Genomic DNA, 15,416 nt, shown 5'->3' on the forward strand with positions numbered 1-15,416 from the left:
TGGTAACCAGGAAAGCATGTTTCTCCAGAAGTTTCTCTATTAATTAGTTAATGATTCCACCAGAACTTTTTAAATAACAATAACAACATTTATAAATTTGGGAAAACAATTTTCAACATTGTTTTCATGTCCATCACTAAAAGGAATAAAAGGAAATGAGATTTTAGTTAGGTATGTGGAACAATTTACCAACGATAAAGTGAGGTAAATTAACAATGCAGGCAGCAGCCTGTGGGAGAAAATGTGCAGGAGACCTAAGTTTTTGTCTAGTTAACATCTCTTTCCAGTATGTAACTTGAGCAAAACACCTTGATCTCTGTAAATCTCAGTATTTTCATCTGTAAAATGTGGATAATTATATCTGAGACCTAAAGGGTTGTTGTGACTATATAATGACATGAAGGGAAAAAAAGTGATTTGTAAACTGTGAAATGTTACACAAACTGAAGGTGGTGTTATTTTCTGTAGTTCACTGAAAACAGAAATTCTTAGATTACTTGAATGTGCTCTTTCCTGAGTTGGAGGAGAACAAATAAATAGCCCTTTGGCTCTCTTTTAGTTCAAGGAATATATGTCTTCAGATTAAATCATTATTGATGGTGTTAGGTCTTGTCAAATTGAAATTCAGTAGCTCTTTTGGAAAGGCATTAAAAAAATAACAAAGGGGAAATTACTGGAAAACAAAGATATTTTGTATAGAAAGCCTTATCACGTTGAGTATATGTTAAGTATATTCAGGTTAAAGTCAATAATTAAATGATGAACACTGTGCTTTGCTAATTAGAACATAATTCTAATAAGGCTGAGGTTATAAGTTTGAACCCTTTTATGGGTCAATTAGCATAATGTCAGTCTTTACCGTAAGCGTTCATGAGGGCACTGAAATGTTCACCCGTGTTCGCAAGGAGAATAAAGTGGAGACTAGATGAAATCATGCAGATTTTCAACCTGTATGTATAGAACTATATATTATAAGGCATCTCCAACTTTTATTTTTTCTTTTAGCATACTTATCATTTTTCAGTTTTGTAATTGTCTGGAGTACCAATTTTGTTTAGCAAACTACTGTTATAGTTCACAAATGGTATTCCAAGTTTCCTGAGAGGTAGTGTAATGACTGGTACATTCTGACCCTCTGCTTGCAAGTGGTTAACTTTACAATTCTTTACTTCAGAATGACCTTGAGAACTATGAACTTCTTATATGTGTTTTACAGATGGGAAAATGGAGGCATTTTCCCCAAGTTTCCTTACTTCCAGGTGAAGGGATTTTGGCCAATTTTAATAAAAAAAAAGGCCAGTAGCACAGCTGGGCTTGAAGTACAGAGGTCTTGACTCAAAGTTTTGTATTTAATTTGCAGTGGGTTTTTTTTGGGGGGGAGGGTTTATGTATAGTAAACTTAGTAAGAAGGTAGGAAAATTCATATTATGCGGGGATCTTCAGCAAGACTGATGATTACCACAATTGCATTCCTTTCAGAAGTACTCTTACACTGATTATTTGAAATGACTTATAATTTTGGCTAGTTTTATTAAAAATACCAATCATATATTTTGATCCATTGGTGTCCACAGACCAATCCATAAATGTAAAATATTATCATTTTGATTACTGTAAGTGAAGGAATTTGACATATACAAATTCTTTAAAAGCAAAGTACTCTTTTGTTACAAAGAAAGTGATCTTTGGATTGTGATTTGGAAGGTGATGAAAAAGATTCCTTGCTCTGCACTTTACCTCTCACTGACAAGCCTATTTACCACAATTCTACCGTTAGTAGTTCAGATCATCTTATATAAAGTAGGAGAGCTCATTTATACTATCATCTACCTTAGTAAGGATTGAGGGTCAAGTTTTTCAAGATACTAAGGTAAGATTTCTCCTGAGTACCATCTGGAGTCAGAGTACTAAGAGGATTTCAAATTGTGATGAAGGAAGGAAAGAATGTGCAGTGATGATTTTTGGAGGCCTATTTGGGGAGTTTAAATGATGGTGGTAGGAATTTGTCCTATCAGAATGCAGCATAAATAAACTAGACACTCAGAGGGTAGGGAAGAGGGTGAGGGAAGGCTAAGGAAGAGAAAGTGAAAGTGTACCAAAGGGTTGCTCTAGTGGCTCAGTGGTAAAGAATCTATCTGCCAATGCAGGAGACATGGGCTTGATCCTTGGTCCAGGAAGATATCACATGCAGAGGAGTAACTAAGCTATGCTTCTCAAGTGTTGAGCCTGTGCTCTTGAGCCCAGGAACAGCAACTGTTGAGCCCCTGCCCCACAGCTACTGAAGCCCATGCACCCCAGAGCCCATGTCCCACAGCGAGAGAAGCTCCTGATCACTACAACTAGAGAAGGCCTTCTCAGAAGACTCAGCAAAGCCCAAAATAAAAAGGAAATGGCAAGAGTTAACATCATTAGCTTAGGGAACAGAACTAAAATGGACAGAAATGAGTGAATTTAATTCAGATGACCAATATATCTACCATGTGGGCAAGAATCCCTTAGAAGAAATAGAGTAGCATTCATAGTCACAAAAGAGTACGAACTGCGGTATTTGGGTGCAATCTCAAAAACAATAGAATGATCTTGGTTCGTTTCCAAGGCAGACCATTCAACTTTACAGTAATCTAAGTTAAAGTCTTACACACAGTATGTCAGCAAATTTGGAAAACTCAGCAGTGGCCACAGGACTGGAAAGGGTTAGTTTTCATTCCAATCCCAAAGAAGGGCAATGCCAAAGAATGTCCAAAGTACCATACAATTGCGCTCATTTCACATGCTAGCAAGGTAATGCTCAAAATCCTTCAAGCTAGGCTCCAATAATACATGAACTGGTAACTTCTAGATGTACAAGCTGGATTTAGAAAAGGCTGAAGAAATAGAGATCTAATTGCCAACATCCATCGGATCATAAAAAAAGCAAGAGAATCCCCATAAAACATCTACTTCTGTTTCGTTGGCTATGCTAAAGCACTTGACTGTGTGGATCACAACAAACTTGGAAAATTCTTCAAGAGTTAAGAATACCAGACCACTTTACCTTCTTCTTGAGACACTTGTATGCAGGTCAAAAAGCAACAGTTAGAATTGGACAAGGAACAACAGTCTGGTTCCAAATTGGGAAAGGAGTACTACAAGGCTGTATATTATCATTTTGCTTATTTAATTTATATGCAGAGTGCATGAGTGCATGATAAGTCACTTAAGTCATGTCCCACTCTTTGCAACCCTAGAGACTGTAGCCCACCAGGCTCCTCTATCCATGGGATTCTCCAGGCAAGAATACTGGAGTGGGTTGCCATCTCCTCCTCCAGAGTATCTTCCCAACCCAGGGATCAAACCCATGTCTCTCCTGCATTGCAGGAAGATTCTTTACCAGTGAGCCTCCAGGGAAGCCATATATGCAGGCTGTGAGTGAGTGATTCTTGCTCAGTCATGTCTGACTCTTTGCGACCCCATGGACTGAAGCCTGCCAGGCTTCTCTGTCCATGAGATTTCCCAGGCAAGAATACTGGAGTGGGTTGCCATTTCCTTCTCCAGGGGATCTTCCTGACCCAGGGATCGAACATGGGTCTCCTGTGTTGCAGGCAGATATGCAGAGTACATCATGCAAAATGCTGGGCTGGATGATGCACAAGCTGGAATTAAGATTTCCAGGAGAAATATCAACAACCTCAGATATGCAGATGATACCACTCTAATAGCAGAAAGTGAAGAGGAATTAAAGAGCCTTTTGATAGGGTGAAAGAGGAAAGTGAAAAAGCTGGCTTCAAACTCAACATTCAAAAAACTATGATCATGGCATCCGGTCCCATCACTTCATGGTAAATAGAAGGAAAAAAAGTGGAAATAGTGACAGATTTTATTTTCTTGGACTCCAAAATCACTGTGGACATCGACTGCAGCCATGAAATGGAAAGATGCTTGCTCCTTGGAAGGAACGCTATGACAAACCTAGGCAGTGTATTAAAAATCAGAAACATCACTTTGCCAACAAAGGTCCATATAGTCAAACCTATGGTTTTTCCAGCAGTCATGTTCAGATGTGAGAGATGGATCATAAAGAAGGCTGAGCACTGAAGAATTGATGTTTTCTAACCATGGTCCTGGAGAAGACTCTTGAGAGTACCTTGGACTGCAAGGAGATCAAATCCGTCAGTCCTAAATTAATTAGTCACAAAATTAGTCACAGCAACCCTGACTATTCATTGAAAGGACTGATGCTGAAGCTGAAGTTCCAATACTTTGGTAACCTGATGTGAAGAGCCTACTCATTGAAAAAGATCCTGATGCTGGGAAAAACTGAAAGCAAGAGGAGAAGGGGGTGGCAGTGGATGAGATGGTTAGCTAACATATCTGACTCAGTGGACGTGAATCTGATTCAACTCTGGGAGATAGTGAAGGGCAGGGAAGTCTGGTGTTCTGCAGTCCATGGGGTCACAAAGAGTTGGACACGGCTTAATGACTGAACAATGAGAAAAACAGAATTTTTTTAAAATGCTTATATTAAAAAAAAATAAAGTGCATCTAAGACAAGACAGTCATGGTTTTTGTCTATGGTCTTCTTTGTGTATATAGATTTAAAGAACATTAAGTGTGTTGTCAAGAAGCAACAATTAATTTAAATCCGTGTAATTCTTCATTTTTATGTCGACTTTAAAATTTCTCTTTTTGTAAAGAAGGGCTTCTAATCTATCTTTGATTCCTTTTTGGTCAAATGGTGATAATATTAATATCAGTCTATTTCACTGGATTGGTACATTAAAAACATGAAATGTAAAGTGCTCAACCAAATACAAGATGTTAAATATTATGTGCAGTTCAGATTGGAGATTAAGTGTTTGAATTCTGGAACAGACTATCTGAGTTTCAACCCTGTCTTTGCCTGTTTTTACTTGTTCGACACAGAACAACATAAACTTACTGTCTTTCAGTTTTCTCATCTATAAAATAATAACCCCCCTCATAATGTTAACATGACAATCAAATGAGTTAATATTTGTAATGGGCTTAAAGCATAGTGCCTTGCATAAATTAAGTGCAACAGTCAATATTACAATACAATACAGTATTAATTGTTGTTATGTGTATGTTGGAACAAAATTGAATGCTGACATAAATGAGCTGGAGTTAGTTACTTGGAAAAAATTTTAAATCCTATGTAAATGCTTCAAGCAATATGATTCTTTATGTTTACAAATCATATTTAATTTTAAACTATTAGTGAAATTGTGTTGATTTAGCAATAATATGTGAACATCATTCAGAAGCTTGCTTCTTTTATATTTGAAAAATGAAACTACTATCATTACTGCTGACTTAGGTAACTTTTACAGAGTATTGGTCTTGATCATCTTGTTTTTATCTTAAATGAAAGATTTTTCAACCCTGACTAACTTTAGAAGTAAATGGGTCCCCCTAGTTGTATTGGAAAATTTGGGGGTGGTACTCAGCATTGGTATTTTTTAAAAACTCCCCAGGGGATTTTAATGTGTAGGCAAAGTTGAAAATTGTTGGCCTATTTCTTGTTGTTCAGTTGCTCAGTTGTGTCCGACTCTTTGTGACCTCACGGACTGCAGCACACCAGGCTTTCCTGTCCTTCACTAACTCCTGGAGTTTGCTCAAACTCATGCCCATTGAGTCGATGATGCCATCCAACCATCTCATCCTCTGTCGCCTCATTCTCCTCCTGTCCTCAATCTTTCCCAGCATCAGGGTCTTTCCCAATGAATCAGCTCTTCACATGTTGCCTTGGGCAACAGTAATTAAATACATATCCATATCATTTAGTTTCTGATGTTAAAATATAATTTTTCATACTTAAGTAAAAAGATAACATGGCTATTTCTGGATATTTCTTTAAAGGAAGATCTATTGTTTCCATTAATTCTGTAGCTTGTGGATATGTATTATAAAGCAAAAATGAGTTTATTTGCTTTTAAATTATCTGTGGATTTTTGTTTTTGGCATGATAAATGCTATATATATTTTAAAAAAATATATAGAATCACATAATATTAAAAGTGAGAGGGACCCACAAGGCATCTAGTAGAAAGATTGTGCACTTTGAAGCAAATCCTGGCTTGCGGTGACTCATTCATTTTCAAGTTTTATGATCTTGGGGTACTTATTCAATTTGAGCCATAACTTCATCTCTGTAGAGTTGAGATGAACGTGTACTTTGTGTGATGTTGACTCCTTTTCATGTGACACACAGACACAATCTTGACACACACAATTTTCATTCCCTGCCTCCTGCCTGATCTGCATACTGTTGGGTATGGATATGTAGAGCGGGGATTGTGTGGGAGCTTCTGCAGGGCTGTCTGAGCTTGCAAGGCCAGTTGCTGAGAACTTCCTCCTTCTATTCATGGATCGTTTCTCTGGCTCTGTTTGGACTATTTCATGTCTGGTTGTTTGGATGCCATGACTTTTCATGAGCATAACATTTTAGTTTGTGGGGGCCTGTCCCTGCTGACTAACTAGAGTGAAGCTGTTAATGAGACTAGAGATGAAGATGGCTTCTTGTTGCCACATGTCAGAAGCGTTTGTGTGCTTCCTCTTCGAGCCCTAGACAGTACACGTGCAGGACACACATGGCTGCCTTCTCTTCCCAGGTATCTTCCTATGCATTGTTTCTGTGTGTTGAGTAGGGACAGTAGAAAGTCACTATCTCTATCTTAGTTTGGGGGAAGGAGAGAAAAACTTGCAGACCTCTTTGATTTTCTTTTCTATGATAGGGACAGTGGATTTTGTCTCATTCCCAACCCTTGTCTCTCCGATCTTGTGGCATGTAGCTATAAAAGGATTTAGACCATCGAACTCTCCTGTCACACATTCTTTATGTCCTAGGAAGGAGGTTCATGGATTGCTTCTTATTAGTTATATACAGCATGATAAGTGAGGTCCTGATCTTATCTGTGGTGCATCAGTGTCCTAAAGCGTAGGCCTGGCTTTATGTCTATTTTCAATCTCACTTTTGAGAATTCTGCTTTTGTCACCATCTCTCTGGACTGATCTGAAGGTTTTGTTGGAAATATTTGTAAATTCAGCTTCCATTTTCTTATTTTCCTCTATTGTAATTGGCACCATCTTCTCATTATTAGTATTAGTGGTAAGTCTGTTGATTTTTTTAGGTGATGAGGATCTTAAAACATTACACTTGTGGGGTGGGTGTTCTAAGATAAACTTGTGCTCCTCCACTAGATTTTGAGACTCTTGAGGGTAGGAAACATGATTTTCAGCTGAACAGAGTCATAACTATTATTTATTTAGCCTCTACTATGTACCAGAGACTGATTTATTTCAATTAATTACCATAAAAATAATATATACATGAGAAATCATTTCAGATAGCCTAAGTAAACTGTCCAAGGTCATCTAGTTTGTGAGTCAGAGTTGGATTTTGACTCAGTTTGATCTTAAATGTTCTTTTCGAAATCATCTTTCCAAACTCTTAAAGGAAAGGAAAGTCACTCGGTTGTGTCCAACTCTTTGAGACCCCATGGACTATACAGTCTGTGGAATTCTCCAGGCCAGAATACTGGAGTGGGTAGCCTTTCCCTTCTCCAGGGGATTTTCTCAACCCAGAGATTGAACCCAGGTCTCCTGCATTGCACGCGGATTCTTCACCCGCTGAGCCACCAGGGAGGCCCAAAGGAAAGGATAGATACAGGTAACAGGAATGGGATTTTGTCCTGTAGACGGTTGATGAAACTGTTATGGAGTTGCATTCTTAAAGAAAAGGAAAGAAGATCCACAGATCTTCAGAGTCCTTGCTTTTTCCACTTATCTACAGTTACTTGCATTCCTGGCATACATGGGCATTTAGTAAATGTCCTTCAACTTTCAAGGCAGAAGTCACTCCTTCTCATGTGCATGTCTTCACTTTGTGTTTTTTATTCATGTCAGAGAGACTCAGATTATGTGATGATGTCTCAGAAATAGGCAGACTCTGAAGAAAATTGGAGTGAATCCATGGTTATAATCCATGGTGAGGAGTAAGGCCTGCACTGAAGTCATCTTTGACTTGCTGAAGATCCAAGGATCTTTGCTTGTAGTTCAGACCACGAGAATGTGCCCCCTGGATTTGGCAAGTGATAGAAAGTATATAAATCTACATGAAGTTGATGCTTTGTTGAATGTGCCCGGAGAACATTTTCTATTTAATGTATTTGGAAACTCTAAATATAGTTCCTTTTGGGGAGTAAAAGTAATTGTTTCAGAAAAGAAAAAAAAATCAGTCCTTTAAAAGGTTTAACTCCTTTCGTGAACATTTGCTTTTTAATGACTGGGAAATTCCTTGCATAGGAAAAAAATGTCCTTTGGCAAAAATTAGGTCATTCTGGTCTTAACTGTCCCTATGCACTCTGGTTCTTGCTTTATGTTCCAGGTTTTGTCACTAGAGGTTATTGGAAGGATAATCCCTCTGTGGATATTCACTGCTTTTACAGCATGTTGCCAAAGTGAAAGTTATCCTAGCTCAAAAACTGCCAAACCAGTACAAGAGACTCAGATTACAGAAGTACTGAGCCAGTGACTGATAATGACTTGCTTTAGGCTGGCCATGAGTTGGGTTTTTAAAACATATTTTTCATGTGCATTAGGATTGCTGTGTCTGTTTCACTCTCTTCAGATTTTTCAAGAACCTCATTGCTTGGGTCAGGAATAATTTATCTTTTCTAGGTATATTATTCTGCTTTGATTCTGTTCTGTTGAACAGAAACATCTATACGAGTTTGAGGCCTCATGAACATCTTATTCCAGTATAAATGAAAAACAGGTTGAAAGAAATTACCCTGTACCTCTTTCCCTGAACACTTGGAGGCTGATTCTTCCTCAAACTAATTTCTGAAATGGCTTGATTTAAAGTGAAGAATATGTCTGAACTCTTAGATTTGCTCAATGAAGATGTTCTTCTAAATGATAGTGTAGAATAGTTCTCAGTGGATGCTCTTGATTTAATTGAAACTCACTTTTCTCAAGCTTTTAAAAAAAAACTTCTCCATCTTGGCTAAAATCCCATTCCTGCTTTCTGTATCTGTCCTTTTCTTCAAGAAGGAGCTTGGAAAGATGTTTTAGAAAGGAGGATTTAAGATCAAACTGAGTCAAAATCCAACTCTGACTCACAAACTAGATGACCTTGGACAGTTTACTTAGGCTATCTGAAATGATTTCTCATGTATATATTATTTTTATGGTAATTAATTGAAATAAATCAGTCTCTGGTACATAGTAGAGGCTAAATAAATAATAGTTATGACTCTGTTCAGTTGAAAATCATGTTTCCTACCCTCAAGAGTCTCAAAATCTAGTGGAGGAGCACAAGTTTATCTTAGAACACCCACCCCACAAGTGTAATGTTTTAAGATCCTCATCACCTAAAAAAATCAATAGACTTACCACTAATACTAATAATGAGAAGATGGTGCCAATTACAATAGAGGAAAATAAGAAAATGGAAGCTGAATTTACAAATATTTCCAACAAAACCTTCAGATCAGTCCAGAGAGATGGTGACAAAAGCAGAATTCTCAAAAGTGAGATTGAAAATAGACATAAAGCCAGGCCTACACTTTAGGACACTGATGCACCACAGATAAGATCAGGACCTCACTTATCATGCTGTATATAACTAATAAGAAGCAATCCATGAACCTCCTTCCTAGGACATAAAGAATATGTGACAGGAGAGTTAGATGCTCTAAATCCTTTTATAGCTACATGCCACAAGATCGGAGAGACAAGGGTTGGGAATGAGACAAAATCCACTGTCCCTATCATAGAAAAGAAAATCAAAGAGGTCTGCAAGTTTTTCTCTCCTTCCCCCAAACTAAGACAACCATTTTCTACAAAGGAGGTTGTTGAAACTTTTGAGTATTAGGTAGGGAGATTTTTACATCTCTACTGGACATTTTCATAGGGAGATAGACATGGAAGTTCAGGAGAACCTGGACAAAAAACTGTGTAGACTTCTTTAAATCATGTATCTTAAAGAAAATCAGTTTGAAGAATTAGAGATGGGAAGTAAACTGATATTTATTAACTGCTTCTTAGTACCAGCATTGTGCTAGATCCTTCTGCAGATTACCTTTTTTAGATTTACCTAGGTTTGTGTAGTTAATTAGTGGCAGCCCACGAGTTACCAAACTACCATGCTACCCTCATATCTTGAAGGATCTGTGTTAGAGTCATTTTGTTGTGTTGTGCAGTCACTTAGTTGTGTCTGACTCTTTGCAGCCCCATGGACTGCAGGATGCCGAGCTTCTGTGTCCTTCACTATCTCCCTGAGTTTGTGAAAACTCATGTCCATTGAATTGGTGATGCCAGCCAACCTTCTCATCCTCTGTCATTCCGTTCTCTTCCTGCCTTCAATCTTTCCCAGCATCAGGGTCTTTTTCAATGAGTCAGCTCTTCGCATCAGGTGGCCAAAGTATTGGAGCTTCAGCTTCAGCATCAGCCCTTCCAGTGAATGTTCAGGGTTGATTTCCTTTAGGATGGACTGGTTTGACCTCCTTGCAGTCCAGGGGACTCTCAAGAGACTTCTCCAGGATCACAATTTAAAAACATCAATTCTTCAGTGCTCAGCCTTCTTTATGGTCCAACTCTTACATCCATACATGTCTACTAGAAAAACCATTGCTTTGACTATACAGACCTTTGTTGGCAAAGTGATATCTCTGCTTTTTAATACATGGTCTAGGCTTGTCATAGCTTTTCTTCCAAGGAGCAGGTATCTTTTAATTTTGTGGCTGCAGTCACCATCTGCTGTGATTTTGGAGCCCAAGAAAATATAAAATTCATCCATGGCTATAATGGCTCAGTGTTTTGATAAGCTTTTTTCCTGCTTGATTGATTAGAGGTTTTTTTTATTATTATTATTATTTAAAAAATTCACTCATCACTGAGAATTTGGTTCTTATAATTTGTTAATAAAATCTGTGTTTTAAGGTTTTTGTTTCACTCATGCCTCCCTAGGTCTGAGAGTCCAAGTTGAAGCTTCATTGCCTAAATACATCTTGGAATAATTCTTGGTCTCAGTTTAAGAAACTCTTTGTTTAGCTGTTTTGAAGAGGAGGGGATTTTAAAATTCAGTCATGAGCGGCTTAGTTATTTTCTGCAGATCCTATTTCTTGCCCAAACACCGTGGCCCCTCCAGGAGGCTCTGGAACCATTGCTTGAGATCTCTTGAGAAAGTCAGGCTTGACCTGGGTATTACTCTTCTTTAGAACACCCCTTTCTCCACTGCCCCCCTGCCCAATGTCAAGGTTTATTGTAGGTACTCACTGAGTATTTCTTTGAACTTAATAGCTGGTAAAAAAGCTTTGGGGAAAATATGGCTAAGGAATGCTATCATACTTGAAATTGGGAAATTCTGAGTAATTACTGAGTGTCTCATATTCTTGTGGGGAAAATGCATGGCAAAATGCACAATGAGTTGATATTATAAAGGGAAAATTCTAATGAGATGATTCAGAAGCGATATATCTGCTTATGATACTCCGAATGGGAATGACACTGATTTGCTGATAATGTATTATTATTATTCTGTAGCCCCAGATGATACAGCAAACTCTCAAGAGGACACTGCAATATTATGAGCACCAAGTTACAGGGTAAGTAAAAATAGATTTGGGGTTTTATTGGGAACAAGTTAAAGATAATTCCTACATAGAGAACAGAGTTGTGGTTGCTAAGGGGGAGAGGGTTGGCGGAGGGATGGAGTGGGAGGTTGATGTTAGGAGATATAAACTATTATATATAGAATGGATAAACAACAAGGTCCTAGTGTGTAGAACAGGGAACTATATTTAATATCCTGTTATAAATCATAATAAAAATAATCTATATAAAAGGATGTATATATGTGTAACTGAATCACTTTTCAGTATAGTAGAAACGAACACATTATAAATCACTATAACTAAATTAAAAAAAATAATTACTCAAACGTAGTAGTGGAACATGTGGTTTTCTGCCCCCCAAGTCAACCTTATTGCATAGTGGTTGTGCTTAGTGTGGAGTGAGGGCTTATAGGGGTCCTGTGTTTATTGGGATTATTTCTGTCAAAGGATTATTTGTGTTAAATCCTTTTTAATAAAATCTCTTTTGCTATTGCTTTCCTTTTTTTTCCTTCTTGTGCTCTTACCTTCTCATTCTCATTCATCGAATTTCATATTTTGCCTTCGTAATATGTTAAGGCTTTAAAGGAAATTTTAGGATCCTTCAGTCAAGTTTAATCAAAATCACTATAAGCTTAATACAGTTGAGTGCAAAGTATTTGTTTTGTTTAGTTAGAGACCTGAGCTACAGAGTTTCCTTTATTCATTCCCCTCTTTTTGAAGTGGGGTAGTCTGGTGTAAAGTAAGAAGATTTAAGGTCATGAGACAGGAATTCAAGGCCTCACTAGGACATAGAACTTAAAAGTAACTTTATCTGTTTTAAAGGGTGATGATGATGATGATGATAACTAAATCAAGGATTATTTGTCATTATTAAATGAGGTAATTTTAATGAAAGTATTTTGTAAGCAGAAACCTCCAAATAAGTGTAAGATGTATCTTGATTTGCTATGGCAGAAAGCAGTTGGCAAATCCAAAAGCCTAAATTCACTTTCTGATGTAGTCTAGCTATTTAAATTAAGTGTACGATGTACCACAGCTATTTATCTTTGTAGGAGTTTAAGAACTTCTGAGGAGTCAACATTCAAACCCTGGTATCTCTTGAAAGGCTATAGGGAATCATGTAAGACTATGGGTCATAGTCATTACCATAGGGATCAAGAACATATTTTTGGCTATTAGGATGTACTGTAATTTTTTTTTTCTACAAAATAGAAGGGAGGAAAGCATAGTGGAAAAATAATCTCAGTATCTGGTATAATGCCATACACTTTAAGTGCTTGATTATTATATTAAGTATCATTTCAAAGGAAATTGCCCTGCAACTTTGTCATATCAATCCTCAAGAGTACAGTACTAGGGAAAACGATACTTAAACTCATGAATGGCTTTTAATTTGAGGCTAGTGTCTAAATGCTTTATTTTAAGGGAGATAAATAATGTAAATTAATGTCTTCCCATGTACTCTAAAATACAGCAATCATTCTCCTTTGATTTGCTGCTTTCAAAGTGTGGTGTTTGGATTAAATTAGTCAATGTATTTAGAATAGTTCTGGTACATGGTAAGCACCACATGCTTGTTTACTTTTATATTTATTATCATTATATTTTTAAATATTTTAATGACAGTATCAGTAATGCAACTTGACATTTGGATCTTAGTTTCCTAAACAGGGATTGAACTCATGCCCCCTAAAGCAAAAGTGCTGAGTCCTAACCACTGGAACCCCATGGAATTCCCCATATTTATTGTTATCAAATTTTTTAATATTGTAATGACCATACACCAAAATGAATAACACCAAAAAAATGATGTCCTTTTCATCATAGGGGACTGGAATGCAAAAGTAGGAAGTCAAGCGATACCTAGACTAACAGACAAGATTGGCCTTGGAGTACAAAATGAAGCAGGGCAACGGCTAACAGAGTTTTGCCAAGAGAATATGCTGGTCATAGCAAACACCCTCTTTCAACAACACAAAAGATGACTCTGTACAGGGACTTGGATGGTCTATTCCAAAATCAGATTGATTATATTCTTTGCAGCCAAAAGTGAAGAACCTCTATGCAGTAACCAAAAAAAAAAAAAAAAAACAAAACCAGGAGCTGACTATGTCTCAGATCATGAACTCCTTATTTCAAAATTCAGACTTAAATTGAAGAAAGTAGGGAAAACCACTAGGCCATTCAGATATGACCTTAATCGAATTCCTTAGGATTATGCAGTGGAAGTGATAAAACAGATTCAAGGGATTAGATCTGATAGATAGGGCGCCCGAAGAGCTGTGGACAGAGGTTTGTAACATTGTGCAGAAGGCGGTGATCAAAACCATTCCCACGAAAAACAAATGCAGCAAGGCAAAATGGTTGTCTGAGGAGATCTTACAAATAACTGAGAAAAGAAGAGAAGTGAGAGGCAAAGGAGAAAAGGAAAGATGTACCCATTTGAATGCAGAGTTCCAAAGAACAGCAGGGAGAGATAAGAAAGTCTTCCTAAGTGAACAATGCAAAGAAATAGAGGAAAACAATAGAATGGGAAAGACTAGAGATCTCTCAAGAAAATTAGAGATACCAAGGGAGCATTTCATGCAAAGATGGGCACAGTAAAGGACAGAAATGGTATGGACCTAACAGAAGCAGAAGATATTAAGAAGTGGCAAAAATACACAGAAGAAATATACAAGAAAGATCTTAATGACCCAGATAACCATGAAGGTGTGGTAACATATCTAGAGCCAGACATCTTGGAGTGCAAAGTCAAGTGAGCCTTAGGAAGCATCACTACGAACAAAGCTAATAGAGGTGATGGAATTTCAGCTGAGCTATTTCAGATCCTAAAAGATGGTGCTGTTAAAGTCCTGCACTTGATGCCAACAAATTTGGAAAACTCAGTAGTGGTCAAGGACTGGAAAAGTCAGTTTTCATTCCAATCCCAAAGAACGGAAATGTCAAAGAATGTTCAAACTACTGCACAATTGCCCTCATTTTACGTGCTAGAAAGTAATGCTCAAAATTTTCCAAGCCAGGCTTCAACAGTATGCGAACTGACTTCAACAATACATGAACCAAGAACTCCCAGATGTTCAAGCTGAATTTAGAAAAGGCAGAGGAACCAGCGATAAAATTGCCAACATGCATTGGATCATAGAATAAGCAAGAGAATTCTGGAAAAACATCTACTTCTGCTTCATTGACTATGAGAAAACTTTTGACTGTGTGGATCATAACAAACTGTAGAAAATTCTTCAAGAGATGGGAAGACCAGAACTTACCTGCCTCCTGTGAAACCTGTATGCAGGTCAAGAAGCAACAGTTAGAACTGGACATGGAAGAACAAACTGGTTCCAAACTGGTTATAAATTGGAAACTGGTTCCAATTTTGTTCAAATACAAAACGTCAGGCTGGATGAAGCAGAAGGTGGAATCAAGACTGCCAGGAGAAATATCAATAACTCATATATGCAGATGACATCACCCTTGTGGAAGATACAGAAGAGCCTCTTGATGAAGATGAAAGAGGAGAGTATAAAAGCTGGCTTAAAGCTCAACATTCAAAAACTGAAGATTATGGCATCTATTCCCATCTTTTGTTGGCAAGTGGACAGGAAAACAATGGAAACAGTGACACTTTGTTTTCTTGGGCTCCAAAATCACTGCAGGTGGCGACTGCAGCCATGAATTTAAAAGGTGCTTGCTCCTTGGAAGAAAAGCTATGGCAAGCCTAGACAGCAATATTAAAAATCAGAGACATTACTTTTCCAACAAAGGTCCATCTAGCCAAAGCTATGGTTTTTCCAGTAG

The 15,416-nt window shown here is 37.6% G+C and overlaps 1 protein-coding gene across 1 annotated transcript in view; it reads left to right on the top strand.

Moving 5' to 3' along the window:
* GUCY1A2 (guanylate cyclase 1 soluble subunit alpha 2) overlaps window positions 1-15,416 on the top strand; it is a 273,648-nt gene that overhangs the window by 36,700 nt on the left and 221,532 nt on the right. Inside the window, exon 2 of the mRNA XM_081543221.1 lies at window positions 11,548-11,609. Within this exon, the coding sequence (XP_081399347.1) occupies window positions 11,548-11,609 (62 nt within the window). The remainder of the gene's footprint in view (window positions 1-11,547; window positions 11,610-15,416) is intronic.

This window comes from Giraffa tippelskirchi, chromosome 11, assembly GCF_054371585.1.
Source record: "Giraffa tippelskirchi isolate mGirTip1 chromosome 11, T2T-mGirTip1v1.2.pri, whole genome shotgun sequence".
NCBI lineage: Eukaryota > Metazoa > Chordata > Mammalia > Artiodactyla > Giraffidae > Giraffa > Giraffa tippelskirchi.